The sequence below is a fragment of the Pseudophryne corroboree genome, chromosome 3, assembly GCF_028390025.1.
Source record: "Pseudophryne corroboree isolate aPseCor3 chromosome 3, aPseCor3.hap2, whole genome shotgun sequence".
Taxonomy (NCBI): domain Eukaryota; kingdom Metazoa; phylum Chordata; class Amphibia; order Anura; family Myobatrachidae; genus Pseudophryne; species Pseudophryne corroboree.
Genome location: NC_086446.1, coordinates 104,788,351 through 104,809,374, shown reverse-complemented (window position 1 = coordinate 104,809,374; position 21,024 = coordinate 104,788,351). Strand labels below are relative to the sequence as shown.

General features: G+C 45.6%; 1 protein-coding gene across 4 annotated transcripts in view; it reads left to right on the top strand.

Annotated features, from left to right (window-relative positions):
- Positions 1–21,024, top strand: part of TDRD12 (tudor domain containing 12) — a 614,823-nt gene that overhangs the window by 471,310 nt on the left and 122,489 nt on the right. For all 4 annotated transcript variants that reach the window (XM_063958365.1, XM_063958363.1, XM_063958366.1 and 1 more), the window contains 4 exons: positions 5,111–5,331; positions 13,469–13,568; positions 14,027–14,211; positions 16,170–16,371. In XM_063958365.1, coding sequence (XP_063814435.1) covers positions 5,111–5,331; positions 13,469–13,568; positions 14,027–14,211; positions 16,170–16,371 — 708 coding nt within the window. The remainder of the gene's footprint in view (positions 1–5,110; positions 5,332–13,468; positions 13,569–14,026; positions 14,212–16,169; positions 16,372–21,024) is intronic.

Genomic DNA, 21,024 nt, shown 5'->3' with positions numbered 1-21,024 from the left:
ACGGCTGTGTCGACATGTTTGATGAGGAGACTTATGTGGAGGAGGAGCAGGTGCCTATGAATGTGTTGTCACCCCCTGCGGGGCAGACACCGGAGTGGATGGACTTGTGGAAGGAATTACGCGAAAGTGTCGACTCCTTACATAAAAAATTTGACGACATGCCAAATGCGGGGCAGCCGGCTTCTCAGCCCGTGCCTGCCCAGACGTCTCAAAAGTCATCAGGGGCTCTAAAACTCCCGCTACCTCAGATGGCAGACACAGATGTCGACACGGATACTGATACCAGTGTCGACGACGAAGAGACTAATGTAATGTCCAGTAGGGCCACTCGTTATATGATTGAAGCAATGAAAAATGTTTTACACATTTCTGAGGTGACCCCAGGTACCACAAAAAAGGGTATTATGTTTGGGGAGAAAAAACTACCAGTAGTTTTTCCCCCTTCTTAAGAATTGAATGAAGTGTGTGAACTAGCGTGGGCTTCCCCCGATAAAAAATTGGTAATTTCAAAAAAATTACTAATGGCGTACCCTTTCCCGCCAGAGGATATGTCACGTTGGGAAACACCCCCTAGGGTGGATAAAGCACTTACGCGCTTATCAAAAAAGGTGGCACTGCCGTCCCAGTATACGGCCGCCCTAAAGGAACCTGCTGACAGAAAGCAGGAGGCTCTCCAGAAAGCTATATATATATATATATATATATATATATATATACACACACACTGGTATTATACTGAGACCAGCTATTGCCTCAGCATGGATGTGCAGTGCTGCAGCTGCATGGTCAAACTCCCTGTCAGAAAACATTGACACCCTAGACAGGGACACTATATTGCTAAACGTAGAGCATATTAAAGAGAGATGCACAGAGGGATATTTGCCGGCTGGCATCAAAAATAAGTGCACTGTCCATTTGTGCCAGGAGAGGGTTATGGACCCGGCAGTGGACAGGTGATGCAGATTCTAAAAGGCACACGGAAGTTTTGCCTTATAAGGGTGAGGAGTTGTTCGGGGATGGTCTTTCAGACTTAGTGTCCACAGCAACATCTGGGAAGTCAGCATTTTTGCCACATGTCCCCTCACAATCAAAGAGAGCACCGTATTATCAGGTGCAGTCCTTTCGCCCCCAAAAGAGCAGACGGGGTAGAGGCGCGTCCTTTCTGCCCAGAGGCAGAGGTAGGGGAAAAAAGCTGCAGCATACAGCCACTTCCCAGGAACAAAAGTCCTCCCCCGCTTCTTCTGCTAAGTCCGCCACATGACGCTGGGGCTCAGCAGGCGGAGCCAGGTACGGTGGGGGGCCGTCTCAAAAACTTCAGCAATCAGTGGGCTCGCTCACAGGTAGATCCCTGGATCCTGCAAGTGGTATCTCAGGGGTACAGGCTGGAATTCGAGACATCCCCCCCCCCCCCCCCCCGCCGTTTCCTCAAATCTGCCTTACCAACGACTCCTTCAGAAAGGGAGGCTGTGTTAGAGGCAATTCACAAGCTGTATTCCCAGCAGGTGATAGTCAAGGTGCCCCTACTTCAACAAGGACGGGGTTACTATTCCACAATGTTTGTGGTACAGAAACCGGACGGTTCGGTGAGACCCATTTTAAATTTGAAATCCTTGAACACATATTTAAAAAATTCAAGTTCAAGATGGAATCGCTCAGGGCGGTTATTGCAAGCCTGGAAGAGGGAGATTACATGGTATCTCTGGACATCAAGGATGCTTACCTGCATGTCCCCATTTACCATCCTCACCAGGAGTACCTCAGATTTGTGGTACAGGATTGTCATTACCAATTCCAGACGTTGCCGTTCGGCCTGTCCACGGCACCGAGGGTATTTACCAAGGTAATGGCTGAAATGATGATACTCCTTCGGAAAAAGGGAGTTTTAATTATCCCATACTTGGACGATCTCCTGATAAGGGCGAGGTCCAGAGAGCAGTTGTTGGTCGGCGTAGCATTATCTCAGGAGGTGCTACACCAGCACGGTTGGATTCTGAATATTCCAAAGTCTCAGCTGGTTCCGGCGACACGTCTACTGTTCCTGGGGATGATTCTGGACACAGTCCAGAAAAAAGTGTTTCTCCCAGAGGAGAAAGCCAAGGAGCTGTCATCTCTAGTGAGAGGCCTCCTGAAACCAAAACAGGTGTCGGTGCATCATTGCACGCGAGTCCTGGGAAAGATGGTAGCTTCCTACGAAGCGATTCCATTCGGCAGGTTCCATGCCAGAACCTTTCAGTGGGACCTGTTGGACCAATGGTCCGGATCGCATCTTCAAATGCATCGGTTGATAACCCTGTCTCCAAGGACCAGGGTGTCTCTGCTGTGGTGGCTGCAGAGTGCTCATCTCAGAGAGGGCCGCAAATTCGGCATACAGGACTGGGTCCTGGTGACCACGGATGCCAGCCTTCGGGGCTGGGGTGCAGTCACACGGGGAAGAAACTTCCAAGGACTTTGGTCAAGTCAGGAGACTTTCCTACACATAAATGTTCCGGAACTGAGGGTCATTTACAATGCCTTAAGTCAAGCAAAGCCCCTGCTTCAAAACCAGCCGGTTCTGATCCAGTCAGACAACATCACGGCAGTCGCCCATGTAAATCGACAGGGCTGCACAAGAAGCAGGACGGCGATGGCAGAAGCCACAAGGATTCTCCGATGGGCGGAAAATCACGTGTTAGCACTGTCAGCAGTGTTCATTCCGGGAGTGGACAACTGGGAAGCAGACTTCCTCAGCAGGCACGACCTCCACCTGGGAGAGTGGGGACTTCATCCAGAAGTCTTCCAACTGATTGTAAACCGTTGGGAAAAGCCACAGGTGGACATGATGGCGTCCCGCTTAAACAAAAAGCTAGAAAAATATTGCGCCAGGTCAAGAGACCCTCAGGCGATAGCTGTGGACGCTCTAGTGACACCGTGGGTGTACCGGTCGGTTTATGTGTTCCCTCCTCTTCCTCTCATACCCAAGGTACTGAGGATAATAAAGAAAAGAGGAGTAAGAACTATTATCATTGTTCCAGATTGGCCAAGAAGGTCTTTGTACCCGGAACTTCAAGAAATGATCTCAGAGGACCCATGGCCTCTGCCGCTCAGACAGGACCTGCTGCTGCAGGGGCCCTGTCTGTTCCAAGACTTACCGCGGCTGCGTTTAACGGCATGGCGGTTGAACACCGGCTCCTAAAAGAAAAGGGTATTCCGGAGGAAGTCATTCCTACGCTTATTAAAGCTAGAAAAGATGTAACCGTACAACATCATCACCGCATATGGCGAAAATATGTTGCGTGGTGTGAGGCCAGGAAAGCCCCAAACGGAGGAATTCCAGCTAGGTCGATTTCTGCACTTCCTACAGTCAGGGGTGACTATGGGCCTAAAACTGGGTTCCATTAATGTCCAGATTTCGGCTCTGTCGATTTTCTTCCAAAAAGAACTGGCTTCACTGCCTGAAGTTCAGACATTTGTCAAGGGAGTGCTGCATAGTCAGCCTCCTTTTGTGCCTCCAGTGGCACAGTGGGACCTCAACGTGGTGTTGGGTTTCCTAAAGTCACATTGGTTTGAGCCACTCAAAACCGTGGATTTAAAATATCTCACGTGGAAAGTGGTCATGCTTTTGGCCTTGGCTTCGGCAAGGCGTGTGTCAGAATTGGCGGCTTTGTCATGTAAAAGCCCCTATCTGATTTTCCATATGGATAGGGCAGAATTGAGGACTCGTCCCCAGTTTCTTCCTAAGGTGGTATCAGCTTTTCACTTGAACCAACCTATCGTGGTGCCTGCGGCTACTAGGGACTTGGAGGACTCCAAGTTGCTGGACGTAGTCAGGGCCTTGAAAATTTATGTTTCCAGGACGGCTGGAGTCAGGAAGACTGACTCGCTATTTATCCTGTATGCACCAAACAAGATGGGTGCTCCTGCTTCAAAGCAGACTATTGCTCGCTGGATTTGTAGCACAATTCAGCTTGCGCATTCTGTGGCTGGCCTGCCGCAGCCTAAATCTGTAAAAGCCCATTCCACGAGGAAAGTGGGCTCTTCTTGGGCGGCTGCCCGAGGGGTCTCGGCTTTACAACTTTGCCGAGCTGCTACTTGGTCAGGGGCAAACACGTTTGCAAAATTCTACAAATTTGATACCCTGGCTGAGGAGGACCTTGAGTTCTCTCATTCGGTGCTGCAGAGTCATCCGCACTCTCCCGCCCGTTTGGGAGCTTTGGTATAATCCCCATGGTCCTTACGGAGTCCCCAGCATCCACTAGGACGTCAGAGAAAATAAGATTTTACTCACCGGTAAATCTATTTCTCGTAGTCCGTAGTGGATGCTGGGCGCCCGTCCCAAGTGCGGACTGTCTGCAATACTTGTATATAGTTATTGTTAACTACAAGGGTTATTGTTGAGCCATCTTTTGAGAGGCTCTGTTGTGTTCATACTGTTAACTGGGTATATTATCACAAGTTATACGGTGTGATTGGTGTGGCTGGTATGAGTCTTACCCGGGATTCAAAATCCTTCCTTATTGTGTCAGCTCTTCCGGGCACAGTATCCTTACTGAAGTCTGGAGGAGGGTCATGGTGGGAGGAGCCAGTGCACACCAGGTAGTCCTAAATCTTTCTTAGCTGTGCCCAGTCTCCTGCGGAGCCGCTATTCCCCATGGTCCTTACGGAGTCCCCAGCATCCACTACGGACTACGAGAAATAGATTTATCGGTGAGTAAAATCTTATTTTTTTGTTCCTTGTAGTCAAACCTTTGAACCATGAACTTGAAGTATCTCATTTGGAAATCTATATTCCTCTTGGCCATTGCTTTTACGGGGAGGGTATCAGAACTCTGAATTATGTCCTTCTGATCACCTTTCGTGGTGGTCCCTGCAGATATGAAGGGGAGGAGCCAAAATTCAAACAGTTTAATTTTTAGAAGTGCAGGGCTCCTCTTATCACTTCTTTTACAGCAGTTTTCCAGTGTCCTGCGTGGACTTGATGAAATGGATCTAAGCATTGTAAATCTTTATCATCTGACCGTGTTTGTGTATTAGTGTGTAGGTTTGTTTTTTACCTAGAACTGTAAGAGTGGGGTGTGGAAATCCTCTGTTACTTTTAAGTATCAATACTGATTTTCCTCCTTTACAAATTCAGGTGACAGTGGATAAAGAGGACTACTTGAGGGCCAAGTCTGTGTTGCTAATGACAGAGAAGCAAGCATGCCACGCAGTTGAACTACTGAATTTTTTACAACAAACACAGGCCACAATCCCACCAGAACTCTTACTCCTTACTCATGGGATCTCAAAGGCCATGGATGACATAAAGTCACAGCGGGAACTTTGCCCATATCTTAAAACTCTTGGGTATTGCATGTAAGTAAAGATCACGGGGTGATAATGTTTTCTTTCTCTTACGTCCTAGAGGATGCTGGGGTCCATTTTAGTACCATGGGGGTATAGACGGTTCCGCAGGAGCCTTCGGCACTTTAAGACTTTTTAATAGTGTGAACTGGCTCCTCCCTCTATGCCCCTCCTCCAGACCTCAGTTTAGAAAGTGTGCCCGGGAGATTGGATGCACACCAGTGGAGCTCTACAGAGTTCTGCTGGAAAAGTCTTTGTTAGGTTTTTTTATTTTACAGGGAAGCTGCTGGCAACAGCTTCCCTGCTTCGTGGGACTTAGTGGGGGATGTAGGAACCACCTTCTCAGTTAGTTTAATGGCTCTGCTTCCGCTGACAGGACACCATTAACTCCTGAAGGGTACTGAACACAGCCCTTGCCTGGCTGCTGCTCACTCCCACAGCACTGCCGCCCCACCCTAACATAGCCAGAAGTCAGAAGGATGGTAGTATTTACCGGAGACCTGCAGAGAGGGGCCCTCCGGTCATCATGGCGGCATAAAGGTACCAGCGCAGCGCGGGACGCTGCGCAAAAACATGTCTCTCAGCACAGGGTGCAGAGCGCGCGGGAAGGGGGGGGGGGCGCTCTGAGGGACATGATAAATCCTTACTCTCACTGGCATTAAAGTACACACAAGGGAGTCGCTGGTGTACATACCCCTGCCAGTATAAATATTATATTACTGTGGCTGAACCGCGCCATTACAATGGGCGGGGCTTCTCAGAATTGCTAGTAACACTCAATTGGCGCCATTTTCTCCTCACAGAGACGCCGGAGCGCTGATCCTGCACGCTGCTTCTCCTCTCACATCGCTGATAACAAGTACCAGGGTGTTATGGAAGGGGAGGGGAGCACATAATTTATTGAAGTCTGCGAGCTTCATATTGGATATAAAGCGCTGTGTTTGTGTGGACTGGCAATTCCCTCTGGGTCCCTCTGACAGACATTAGTGTAAGTCTGTCCCCATTAGCCCCCCTGTGTGTGAGTGGTGTGACTGTACACGTGTGTACCATGTCTAGAGACAGCTCTTCCCCGGAGGAACCCATTTTGGAGGCACAAGAGTGTTCTGAGCCTGTGTGGGTGAGAAAGCTGCAGAGTAATATGTCTAAACTAGCAAAGAAATTTTCTGAGTCTAAAGAACAGACAAAGCATTGGAGACAGTCTGTGGAAGATGCTCTATTTGCTGATTCCTCCACATCATCCACTCGGGACCCCTCCAGTTCCCAGAAAAGGTCCCTGGCCCAAACTATGCAAAGGGACACTAACACAGATTCCGACACTGACGTCGCCACTGGGGATTTGAGGGGGGTAGACCCCAAACTGGCTAAGAGCATTCAATATATGATAGTCGCTATAAAAGAGGTGTTGGAATTTCCTGACACATCACCTACACCTGAGGAAACAGATTATTTATTTTAAATTAAATAAAAAACAGGTTGTGACTTTTCCTCCGTCTAGTGACTTAAATAAATTTTTTGAGGAATCCTGGGCTAACCCGGAAAATATATTTGCTATCGCTAAAAGGTTGCGGGTAGCGTACCCTTTCCCTGAAGAGGATAGGCGTAAATGGGAATCACCCCCAATGACCGACACCTCAGTCTCTATGTTGTCAAAGAAAATAATTTTACCTGCCCCAGGGTCAGCTTCATTAAAAGAACCTGCTGACCGCAAATTAGAGATGACTTTAAAGTCCATCTATGTTGCTACGGGTACGTTACTCAGGCCCACAATTGCTTCTGCGTGGGTAGGTAACGCAGTCGAAAAGTGGACAGATAACTTGATTGTTAATATTGACACGGTCAATAAAGATGACATGCTGCAAATTCTAGGTCATATCTAAGATTCTGCAGGTTACTTGGTTAAGGCTATGAAGGACGTAGGCTTACTGAGCTCATGGGCCTCTGCTATGGAAATTTCAGCCCGCAGGGTGCTCTGGATACGCCAATGGAATGCTGATGTAGAATCCAAAAGAAATATTGAGGCGCTCCTATACAATGGTGAGGCCCTCTTTGGAGAGAAACTAGATGCCATATCAACTACTACAACTGGCAAGTCAGCATTTCTGCCGTCGGCAGCTGCACCAGCTAAAAAAGGATATCATTCTCATACTTTGCAGTCCTTTCGGCCCAACAAGTACAAAAAGGCTAAGAGTACCCCTTTTTTCACAGGAAAAGGGAGAGGAAAAGTTAGAAAACCTACAACACCCTCAGGCTCCCAGGAGCAGAAGTCAGAAACTACTTCTGCAAAAGCCACAGCATGACGCTGGGGCTCCTCCTGCGGGAGTGTGATCGGGTGGGGGCAGGTCTACTATTTTTCAGCCAGGTCTGGCTTCGCTCAGACCTGGATCCTTGGATTTTACAGATAATATCCCAAGGTTACAAGTTGGAATTTCAAGACCTTCCCCCATGCCGATTTTTCAAATCAGCCTTGCCAGTTTCTGTTCAAGACAGCACAAATGTCCTGAACGCAATACACAAATTATGTCAAGACAAAGTAATTGCCTTGGTTCCTGCCGAAAAAAAGGAACCAAGGCTTTTATTCAAGCCTGTTTGTGGTACCGAAACCGGATGGCTCGGTCAGGCCAATTTTAAACCTAAAATCTCTGAATCTTTATTTGAAAAGATTCAAATTCAGGATGGAATCCTTGAGAGCGGTGATTTCCAGCTTGGAAGAAAAGGAATTTCTGGTGTCAGTGGACATCAAGGATGCTTACTTGCATGTCCCCATTTACCCGCCACATCAAGCATACCTGATGCAGTTCAGGATTGCCACTACCAATTCCAGACATTACCGTTCAGGCTGTCCACGGCTCGAAGAATATTCACCAAGGTGATGGCGGAGATGATGGTTCTCCTTCGCAAACAAGGAGTCAACATAATTCCATACTTGGACGATCTCCTCATAAAAGCGTGATCCAAAGACAAACTGATCCAAAACCTAGCGTTATCCCTGATGGTACTTCAACAGCACGTTTGGATCATCAACTTTCTAAAATCTCAGTTGGAACCGACAATGAGGTTATAATTTTTGGGAATGATACTGGACACCGAGGTACAGAGAGTATTTCTACCGGTGGAAAAGGCTCAGGAGATCCAGAGTATGGTCAAACAACTTTTGAGACCAAGAACAGTATCAATTCATCAGTGCATTTGCCTGTTGGGGGGAAAATGGTAGCGGCTTACGAGGCACTACAATATGGCCGATTCCACGCCAGGGTTTTCCAGTGGGACCTACTGGACAAGTGGTCCGGGTCTCATCTCCACATGCATCAAAAGATAATCTCGTCAGCAAAAGCCAGAATTTCGCTCCTGTGGTGGCTACAAATGTCTCACCTCCTGGAGGGACACAGGTTCGGGATTCAGGCGTGGATCCTGGTGACCACGGATGCAAGTCTCTGAGGATGGGGAGCAGTCACGCAAGGCGAAGCTTCCGAGGAAGATGGTCAAGTCAAGAAACTCGCCTTCACGTAAACATTCTGGAGTTGAGAGCTGTGTACAACAGTCTTCCTGCGGCACACCTTCTTCAAGGTCGTCCCGTACAGATCCAGTCAGACAATGTAACGGCAGTAGCTTACATAAACCGTCAAGGCGTAACAAAAAGCAGAGCGGCAATGGCAGAGGTGACAAAGATACTCCTCTGGGCAGAAAGACATGCAAAAGCTCTGTCGGCAATTTTCATTCCGGGAGTGGACAACTGGGAAGCAGACTTTCTCAGCAGACACGATCTCCATCCAGGAGAATGGGGCCTCCACCCAGAAGTCTTTGCGGAGGTGACAAGTCATTTGGGCGTTCCTCAAGTTGATATGATGGCATCACGCCTCAACAAAATATTGTTCCAGGTCAAGAGACCCACAAGCAATAGCGATAGATGCACTGGTGACCTAGTGGGTGTTTCAGTCAGTGTATCTCTTTCCTCCACTTCCACTTATTCCAAAAGTTCTCAAGATCATCAGAAGAGCAAGAGTTCGAGCAATACTCATTGCTCCAGACTGGCCAAGGAGGGCTTGGTATCCAGATCTTCAAGAGTTACTACTGGAAGATATTCTGCCTCTTCCTCTTCACGAGGACCTGCTTCAGCAGGGGCCGTTAGTTTATCAGGACTTACCGCGGCTGCGTTTGACGGCATGGCTGTTGAGCGCCAGATCCTAGCCTGTAAGGGTATTCCCAATGAAGTCATTCCCACACTTACTCTGGCCAGGAAGGGGGTAACGTTCCAAACATTACCATCATATTTGGAGAAAATATGTATCTTGGTGTGAATCCAAGAAGTCTCCTGCTGTGGAGTTTCAATTAGGACGGCTTCTCCTATTTCTACAGGCGGGTGTGGATGCTGGATTGAGATTAGGATCTGTCTAGGTTCATATTTCGGCCTTGTCAGTTTTCTTTCAGAAACAATTGGCTTCTCTTCCTGAGGTCCAGACGTTCGTGAAGGGGGTTCTGTGCATCCAACCTCCCTTTGTGCGTCCTGCGGCGCCATGGGATCTTAATGTGGTGCTGCAATTCCTTAAATCGGACTGGTTTGAGCCTCTACAAGAGGTAGAGTTGAAGTTTCTCACTTGGAAAGTGGTCATGCTGTTGGCCTTGGCCTCAAGCCGACGAGTGTCTGAGTTAGGAGCTCTGTCACACAAGAGTCCTTATTTAATATTTCATGAAGATGGGGCTGAACTGAGAATACGTCAGCACTTTCTTCCGAAGGTTGTGTCTTCTTTTCATATCAACCAACCAGTGGTGGTGCCAGTGGCTTCTGACACCTCAGCCGTCTCAAAGTCGTTGGATGTCTTCAGAGCGTTGAGGACTTATGTTGCAAGAACGGCTCGGATAAGGAAAACAGAATCTTTGTTTATCCTCTATGACCCCAACAAGATTGGGGGTCCTGCTTCTAAGCAGACTATTGCGCGCTGGATCAGGGGTACCATTCAGCACACTCATTCCACGGCAGGATTGCCGTTACCGACTTCGGTAAAAGCCCACTCTACAAGGAAAGTGGGTTCGTCGTGGGCGGCTGCCCGGGGTGTCTCTGCTTTGCAAATCTTCCGAGCTGCTACTTGGTCAGGTGCAAACACGTTTGCTAAGTGTTATAAGTTTGACACCTTGGCTGCTGACGACCTAAAATTTGGTCAGTCAGTCCTGCAGGAACATTAGCACTTTCCGCCCGTACTGGGAGCTTTGGTACATCCCCATGGTACTAAAATGGACCCCAGCATCCTCTAGGACGTAAGAGAAAATAGGATTTTAATAACCTACCGGTAAATCCTTTTCTCGTAGTCCGTAGAGGATGCTGGGCGCCCAACCAGTGCTCATTTTTTCCTGCTGATTACATTCATTTTTTTGCACACGTGTTTAGATGTTGACAGCTGTTGCTGTTGCGTTATACATGCTGGTTGGCATGAGTTATGTTAAAGGCCATCTTAACCGACATGTTTTTTGTGTATGGTGTGAATCTTGCCACAAGTTTATTAGTAATTCCTCTCTCGAAAATGTACATCTCCTCGGGCACAGTTCCTATACTGAGGTCTGGAGGAGGGGCATAGAGGGAGGAGCCAGTTCACACTGTTGAAAAGTCTTAAAGTGCCGAAGACTCCTGCGGAACCGTCTATACCCCATGGTACTAAAATGGACCCCAGCATCCTCTACGGACTATGAGAAAAGAATTTACCGGTAGGTTATTAAAATCCTATTTTAAAATTTGTTATTTTTTTATTTATTTATTGAAGCATACGCATCAGGACAGATTAATGAGCCAGGAAGTAAAACATAGACATAGCAGAGAAGAAAATAACATGCATAGTAGTACATACAATTTATGTCTCAAATCATTTAAATACTGCGGGAGACACAGTATGCAATACAGAAGAACAAATCCTCAGAAAGAGGATATGAGAACAAATGAAATATAGAATAATTGTTCAATATTGAGACATGATGATGCAATGCTTCCCAACAATCTAGTTTTCTAAATCTTCCTATGATAATTCTTTCTTAAAAACAGGTTTTATTGCATTTTTTTATTTTCTCATGTCACGGTGTATGTGTAAGCATTCACCAAAATAGACTTTTGTGACTCTTTGAGAATAACACAAGAATATAGAGCTTGAAACACTGCTTGTCTGTATAAATATGTCAAATAAAAACACAAAAAAAATGTAAACATTCTGACCTGAAGAGGTCCTGGTACAGCATGGAAAAGCTCACTGTAAATTACCAGTAATATGAGGCATGTGACTGCTTTGAATTCTATATTACCTTTAACTTTTAAGCACTATACTCTTGTTTATTTGTTTTGGTTTCGTATAGCATGTGTTTTATAGACGTTTGGTTTTATATAGCATGTGTCTTATATACGTTTGGTTTTCTATAAGATGTGTCTTATATACGGTTTGGTTTGGTTTGGTTTTGTATAGCATGTGTCTTATATACGTTTGGTTTTGTATAGCATGTGTCCTATATAAGTTTGGTTTTGTATAGCATGTGTCTTATATACGGTTTGGTTTTGTGTAGCATGTGTCTAATATACGTATGGTTTTGTGTAGCATGTGTCTAATATACGTTTGGTTTTGTATAGCATGTGTCTTATATACGGTTTGGTTTTGTGTAGCATGTGTCTTATATACGTTTGGTTTTGTATAGCATGTGTCTTATATACGTTTGGTTTTGTGTAGCATGTGTCTAATATACGTTTGGTTTTGTGTAGCATGTGTCTAATATACGTTTGGTTTTGTATAGCATGTGTCTTATATACGTTTGGTTTTGTATAGCATGTGTCTAATATACGTTTGGTTTTGTATAGCATGTGTCTTATATACGGTTTGGTTTTGTGTAGCATGTGTCTTATATACGTTTGGTTTTGTATAGCATGTGTCCTATATAAGTTTGGTTTTGTATAGCATGTGTCCTATATATGTTTGGTTTTGTATAGCATGTGTCCTATATACGTTTGGTTTTGTATAGCATGTGTCCTATATACGTTTGGTTTTGTATAGCATGTGTCCTATATAAGTTTGGTTTTGTATAGCATGTGTCTTTATATACAGTAGTTTCGAGTCGTACTACGATTCCCCCTGCCAGCCACTGGGCATGCGATAGATTCTACGGTGCTATAGCACAGTATGATCTATCATACCTCCGCAATTGCCGGTGACCGGGATCAACTGATAATATGTGAAGCATATATGATCAGTAGATGCGATCTACGACCCGTGGGGCTGCGCATCACATCATATTCACACCCAAAACATGCTGATGTGCATGCGATGGGTCAAATGACGGGTCGATATCGTGTTTTCATACACGATATCGACCTAGTGTATGGCCAGCATAACAGTCCAGGCTATAAATCAAAGTTTGCGGCATTTGTCTTCAGGACTGCAGCGGGTCTGTGGGCAAATGGTCCCCAGCACCTGCTGTGGTACGTTTTACATCTATACTTCATAGGGGTATTTCACTTTGTGTATTGTTCTGTCAGCAGTGATCATGTTATGCACTCAGTGGTTCGTTCATTCTGATAAATCATTGTTACTGTCCACGTTAATCCTACATTTCCACAGATTTATTGAATGCCTTTTACCCCAATCCAATCGGTTTCGGTATGAATGGTCGACAATGTTAAGGTCGACAGTCATTAGGTCGACCACTATTGGTCGACATGGACATGGTCGACAGACAAATGGTTGACACATGAAAATGGTTGACACGTAAAAGGTTGAAACATGAAAAGGTCGACATGGATTTTTGAACTGTTTTTGGTGTTATTTTTTCTGTAACATGACCAAGAACCCCAGTTAGTGTAACGCTTCCCCTTGCATGACGAACGAGCGGCCTCGTTCCGCTACCGCTGCGATCAGCACAGGTTACTATTCCCAGTTGTAGTCCACGTGGATGGTAAATTATGAAAACCTAAAAAATCTATTTATTTTTTTAAAAGCCATGTTGTCCTTTTCATGCGTCGACCATTTGTCCATGTCGGCCAATAGTGGTCGACCTAATGATTGTCAACCTTAACATTGTCGACCATCTGAACGGATACCAATCCTATCATGTGGTAGAAATTGTCCAAGACATGTAGGTTATTATGTACAATTTTTTTATTCCTATGGGTGTTTTTTTTTTGGTCAAGCCATGATAAATTCTCCTGTCCCGACCGGCATCGGATTAATCCCGCTCTGGATCTTCACAGTGGAGTATCCCCCATTCCAGAGACAAGCCAGTACATAAACGTAAGTTATTCCTCAGTCTCTGTGACTAAGCTTGGGTTCTGTGAATGAGTGTGCTACACACAGGAAAGATCCTTTATGTGACAGCCTACCAAACCATTTTGTAGAGAACAGCCACTATAAAAATAGTGCCATTATCTATATTTGCATTACATTCCTTTTTCTTTTCTTTTTTTACTTTAAAAGATAAACCAGTATTCAGTACAATTTCCGTGACAGAGTTCTCATTCTGACTGCTAACCAAGCATGGAGTCAGATTCCATGTTCAGCATTCCATACAGTATGTTGGATACGTTTTGAGGAGAAGTGTGTGTGTGTGTGTGTGTGTGTGTGTGTGTGTGTGTGTGTGTGTGTGTGTGTGTGTGTGTGTGTTGTGTTCTAACCTTAATCTGTTATGTTGCCTTAAATTCCAAATAGTGGGCGCTGCACAGTGGTTACAGTGATTTCTATTTTTCACGCAGGTTCTCCCCCTCTGTATTGTGGATGCAACTCGATTCTTTGGACGTATAGTAACGAAAAGCGATCCATATGATAAACTTGTTGCACATCTCAGTGATTATTACCAGTCACCTATCAATACATTGCCAAAGCAAAAAGTGGTGTGCAAACAGTTGTATGCAATGAAAGACGATTCCACTTATCACAGGTACCTTGCTGTACTTTCTTATTTTGGGGATTCTGGAACATGGCTTTGTCCCGCTGACATCAACCCCCACTCGTGTCATTCACACATACCTTAGCCATGCTCTAAATCTACAATGTAATGTTTTATTTAACAACTAGTTAAAAGCCCATCAAAAGGACGGACACCAGGGCTGTATTATAAGGGTTGCTACTGACACAGGATCTGCCGATCTGTGTGCTGTAGCGTTAGCCTATATATATATATATATATATATATATAGATATATATAGATGCTGTATATCTGTAATGGGCAGGCCATAATGATGCTGCACTAAATACACCAGTACTGGCACGTGTAAGTTCACCAGTCCCTGCACAGCCCCCGGCCAATCTGGGGGTAAAGGACACCAGTAGCGACCAGCAGTTGGCCCGGAGGGTCCTGGGCATGGACTGTGCGGGGTTTGGGAGGCATGAGCACAGGACCCCGCCCCTCCGCTGGTGCACAGTATTTGTAAAGCTGCTGAGCTGGTTCCTCCTCACCTGCTTCATCTGCAGCCCTGCACTGACCCTCGTCCTCCCGGTCACTGCACTGCTCTGCTCACCCCACACTGGGTGCCACCCCTTCCTGTAGGACTGATTCACCATCTCTCCCCGTCGGTAAGTGGCCACACGTGTCCAGTGGTGCAAGTAGAAATATTATCTTAGTGGCTGAGTGCCGAAAAATGGGTTTGGCCATGTGATATGAGGGGTTGTGGCCACATGACACTAGAGGCGGGGCCACACGACACAGCCCCTTTTCTTTGCACTCTGGAGGCAAGGCTAGAAATATATAATAGCATCCAGTATGATAGATATATATAGTAATACCCCCAGCATAATAAATATATATAGTACTACCCCCAGTATAATAAATATATATAGTAATGACCCCAATTTATTAACAATATATAGTAATAACTCCATTATAACAGAAATATATACTGAAGTAGTGCTCCAGAAATATATAGTAGTGTCCACATTACAATAGAAATATATAGTAATGCTGAGTGGAGGGAAACAGCTGCACTGTTGCACCCAGGCTCCTCTCTACGCGCCAACAACGGCCGCCAAAGTAGGAAGCATGATGTGACATAATGCTGTCACCGGCGTGCTCCCAGTAACCCTGACAAAGTGGGAGGCTCCGTCATGCTGCCAAGCACCATGGTCTAGTTGCTCTGTGGCGCAATATAATTGTGGCAATGGTGGTCATGGGTGCAAAGTATATGGCGGGTGATACTGCGTACCTGCTGCCAAATTCTTACGAGTATGCCGTACCTGCATACTTGCACCACTACTGGTGCATCCGCTCTGAGCGCTACGGGACCGTCTGGTGGTTCCTGCATCCGTTTCCTGGTTACTGCTGCTACTTGTTGCTGACTCCCGGGATGGCAAGTTACCTGGGCTTGAAGTATAGTAGATGGGAGAAACGGGTGCAGAGTATGCGGACCGGTGTGCCCTGTATATAGTGGGCACTATATGGAGTGGGGGGTGCACTGTGCGTATAGGGGCAGTATATGATCGGGGTGCAGAAGAGGAGCAAAAAAATAAAAGATTAGTTTAACAGTAAGTCGAAATCAAATGAATGGATAGAAAATCTAGTCAATTTTCACAATTTGAAAGGTCAATATAAATGGCAACTGACACACCAAAAACCTACCTCTACCCCGACACTTACTCTCTCCCCAGCACCCTCTCTCCATATGCAGAAGTGTGAAACAGTTAGATCAGTATTTCTATTCTATTTAATTAGCAGCAGGCTGTAACATCTCCCTGCATTATCACTTTTACTTTCAGCTGCGACAGCTTGCAACACACAAAGGAGTAAATGTTTTCATTACAAACTGAAGCAGTGTGTTTGGGAGAGGCTCACTGCATATTGTCCTGCTCATATAGATGATACACCATACCCAGCAATTCTTGCCACAATTTTTACTTCACAGGGTCCTAGTGTTGTCTACAAAGACGGTGGATAACATTTTGTATGCACATGTGCAGTACATCGATGATGGAAAGGTGGATGAGGTCCTTGGAAATAACTTGTTACCGCTTCCCCCAGCATTTCACATGCTCCCACCTCAGTGCATGGAGTTCATTGTGTGTAGAGTGAAGCCCATTGATAATGAGGACAAGTGGGATCCTAAAGTGAGTAATGCAGTGTTTTGTTTGTTTTATTTATATATATATATATATATATATATATATATATATATATACATATATATATACATATATATATATATAATTGTGTATGTATATATATATATGTATATGTATGAGTGTGTGTATATATATATATATATATGTATATATATAATTATTACTTATATTTATTTTTTATTTTTTTATATATATATATATATATATATATATATATGTTTTTTAATATATATATATATATATATCTCCTAAAGTACCTCTTGTCTAATGTCAAAACCTCTTGCAATTGGATTTTAAGGGTATCACTACAGACACTATGAATTATGGTCCGTTCTTCATTGTGAAAAGAAAATGTTTTTTATAAAAACATCATAGTGTCCAAGTCTATAACTCCCCTCTGGTAAAAATAGCGCCTATTTGTTAACCACCTCAGGCTATCCTCTGAAACTCATCCACTCTGGGCGACACTGCTGTTCGGTTATAGAGGCTGGGAACTTTTTTGATGGCACATAATAGTTAACTGAAGACTCCTGTTTCTCTATATCCTCCCAACTCCACTAGGAACTACATTTATGTAAGTACCTCCACATAGGTAGGCTTTTTCTAGGACCGCTCAGCAGCATTTTCGTATTTTCACTGAAAAACTTGGTGGCTGACCTGGTATTGCAGAATGTGATGAACAGTGCAGAGTATCTGTATCAGATCTGCAGCAATTCTGCTTGCTTGTTATGCAGGTCCCCAGAGGGAGTTACTGTCCCAGGACCCATTTCAATTGCACCGTTGAGCCATTACTGCTGCACTTAGGGGGCCACAGCTTGAGGTACTCTGAAGTAGTAGGTAGGTGCTGTTTACACTAGAGGTAGTTTATGGCAAAGAAATCAATTAGGACATAATGGATTTCCCTGACAAGTGAGGGCAGATACTTCTGTTATAAAGGGGCTCCTCCTTGGTGGACTTTGTCTTCCAGGAGTACCGCCATAATTCATGCACACCACTTACAGCTTGTATTATCTATCTGTTTTCCTGCACTATCTCCTTAGATTGTATAGGCAGTGTATCTGCATAGGTCCCATCTTCAATGCTGTTAGTTGTCTTGTGCTATCATGTCTGAAAGGTAGACCATTCCAAAGCAAAATAGAGTAGTGTCTCTGTTAGCTGCTTTTGTAGTTCAAAATGCTGATCAAAAGGTCACTACTGATGTCACCAGCTCTCGGCATGGAGACATCTTCGGCTTCGTCCAGGTTCATTTGTGTTGAAGGGGCTATTCTCCTGTCCTGGGAGGTGGGGCTTCAATCTGTCTCGGATCAATGGGTCCAAGGCATTCGGCACATTTGTTACATTTTGGATATGATTTGTCTCCCACCAGTTGTTTTTTTTTTCTTTTTTATACACTAGGGGTCACTGGAGTACTCTTGGGATATGGATGGGGCGTTAGCAGGGATAGGCATATTTAAATTAGTAACCCTCCTCCCCCTCCATACTCCCAACATGCCTCAGTGTTTTTGTGCCTTTACCAGGGTAGGGCACGTTTTCAAAGACCGCCAGATTTTCTTTTTTAAAAACTTAAATTTTTTCTGCACAGCTCTTCCCAGCTTACTAAGACGCTTGGATCCGGGACTGTGTGTGCTGCTGTAGCAGCATAAGGCTTGTCAGCGCTTAACAGGAGAAGCACCGCCATAGACCTTCATCAGCAATTGCTGACTCAGCCTTGGCTGCAGGAGCAGGACGGAGCTTACAGAGAAGCCCCGTCAGTGCCTCCATATCCCAGCAGGTGCGGTGACACAAGGTAAAGAGTGGCTGGTCAGCTCACGCTGCTGCCGCTCTGCATTTCACTATTGTGGGGGTTACAGGCGCTGCGCCCGACACCCTCTCCCCAGAACCGCTGCTGTGGATCTGCACGGCGGTCAGCTCCCGCCGTTCTGTGTGAAGGGAGGTTACAGGGGCTGCGCCCACACACTCTGCAAAGGTCAACTCAGAGTGAGGCGGTCGCTCAGCGCTGATGCCGCTCCATCCCACATACGCGGCGGTCATCTCCCTCTGCCACCACTCCGTTCTGATCACTGATGCATACACGCGGCTTAGTGTAAACAGACGCTGGCAAAGCGCAGTCACTTCTCCCCTCTCTCACAGGGAGGCCACGGCTCATTACACTGGGCATTAAAAGTGGTGGGGGGGAGATATAATGGCAGCCCCAGCGATTTCACTCACGGTGTACATGATGAGGATGTATATATGTGGTTCCTATGCATATTCTCAGCAACCCGGCTATTAAGCCTATGCTATCAATATATATGTGTTTTAAAAAAAACAAAAAACATGCAGTGGACGCCATTTTAACACAGCTTCCTGCTTCTTCCTGCAGGAATTTGGTGTCTGTCTTACAACACACGGCCACTGGGAAGCACAAGCTTAACAGAACTTAGGTGTACCACGGTGTGGTGCACTCAGTATTACAGACTTCAGTTTTTCTTTGCTGAGTTGTGCGGCCGTTTGTTTCACTGTATTATTGTCTGCCTGTACATGAAAGCTGATGCAAATCAAAGAAGCAGCTTGTCTGCGATACCTGTGAGAGTGTGTTACGTGATCATCCACTTGCACAGTGTGTCTGGCAAATACGGGTCCAAATACGGACCTCTGCCCTGATCCTTGGCCGATGATGTGATGGCTGATTTGAAGTCCGAGTTGTCCGCTGCACGGAAAGAATTGGGCCAGGAGTCGGATAGTGACGTCACTGACAGCCTGGGCATTGGTAATCCCATCAGGGCAGTACGCCAGGTACTAGATTTCACTGAGACAGAGGAGCCTCTGTCAAAAGATGAGGTTTTATTTGCTAAAAGACAAAGGGCGACTCTGTGTTTTCCTTATTCCGAGTCACTTATTAAGCAGTTGACGGGTGCATTGCGGAATCGAGATAAATGCTTTTCTATGCCAAAGCTATTTCTGTCTAACTATCCTTTCCCACAGGCTATGACAACTAAATGGGAAAATTTGCCACCGGTGGATTCCTCTGTTTCAAAACTTTCAAAGAAGTAACCATTCCAGTCCCAGCTGCAACGACGCTTAAACATTCGTCGGCGCGTAGGCTAGAGGCCATACTAAAGTCCATTAATGCTGCAGCAGTGGTGTTGCTTAGACCTGCTTTAGTTGGAGTTTGGGTTAACAAGGCTGTAGTAGCATGGGCAAAACAGCTCAGGTAAGGCCTGCAACAAGGTCTTTCCTCAGACCAGCTTATACTTCTAACCGATCACATTTGTGAATCGGCTGAGTATTTGGGTACGGCATCTATGGATGTCGGACAAGTTAGTTCTCGGGTTTCAGCATCTATAATTGCGGGCCGACGGGCACTATGGTTACGGTCTTGGTAGGCCAAGGCAGAGTCAAAACGAGGAATAGAGGTGTTGCCTTATACTGGCGATATGTTATTTAGTCCTGAATTGGACAAATGGTTTTCTCAGGCTACGGGGGTCAGTCTGTGTTCCGACGGTTGCCCACACCTGTTTCTAAAAGAAAGTATGCTGGACCAGCGTTCAAATCTTTTAGAACTCAGTCCTTTCGAGGCCGTGCACGTGGAACAACCGTACACTGTAGACGTGGTTTTCAACAAACCACTAACTGACCTCAAGAAACAAAACCTGCTGACAAACCATGGCATGGCGGGCTTCCATCCCATCTCGGATCTTCAGTTGTGAAATAGAGTCCTATTGTCTACCACCAAAGCGGTTCAGTCTCTCGTAGAGTCAGCAGTTTGGATTCACGTACCAGTTCACCAACAGGGTCAAGGTTATTCCAATTTTTTTGTAGTACCAAAGCCGGATGGCTCGGTCAGACCAATATTGAACCTAAAAGGGCTCAATCAGTACGTCACTTACTACAGATTCAAGATGGAATTCCTGTCAGTGATTGCAGGTTTAGAACCACTGGAATTCATGATATCGCTGGATCTCAAGGATGTGTATTTACACATTCCAATTTGGCCACCACGTCAGGCGTACTTAAGGTTTGCAGTACAACAAACCCATGATCCATTTCAGGCACTACCGTTTGACCTCTCATCAGCGCCTCGGGTATTCACAAAAGTGATGTCTGTGATGATTGCTCATCTCAGGTCTCTGGGAGTGATAATAGTTCCGTACTTAGGCACCCTACTCATCAAGGCTTCGTCTCAACAAATACTCCTTCAAAATGCCTTACAATGTCCTAGTTCAGCACGGTTAGATTGTAAACTTCTAAAAAAATCAAGCATTGTCCCATCTCAACAAATTTAATTTCTGCCAATGTTTCTGAATACGGTAGATCAACGAATTTACCTGCCAGAGGAGAAAGCGCAAAGTATTCGTTATCTGGAACTGTTAGTGCTCAAACCACGGACAGTCTCGGTGCACTTGTGCTTTCGACTGTTAGGAAAGATGGTGGTGTATTTCTAAGCACTCCAGTTCATAAGATTTCACTCATGTCCTTTTCATCTAGATCTTCTCGCACAGTGGTCAGGCTTTCATCTACAACAGCGGTGGGGAACCTCAGGCCCGCGGGCCATATAAGGCCCGCAGAGCCACTTGATCCGGCCCGGCCAGGCTCACCTAACCGTGGAGATGCCGGGCGCCCACTTAGGTTTTGTTACTAGCAGACGCCCGCTTCTTC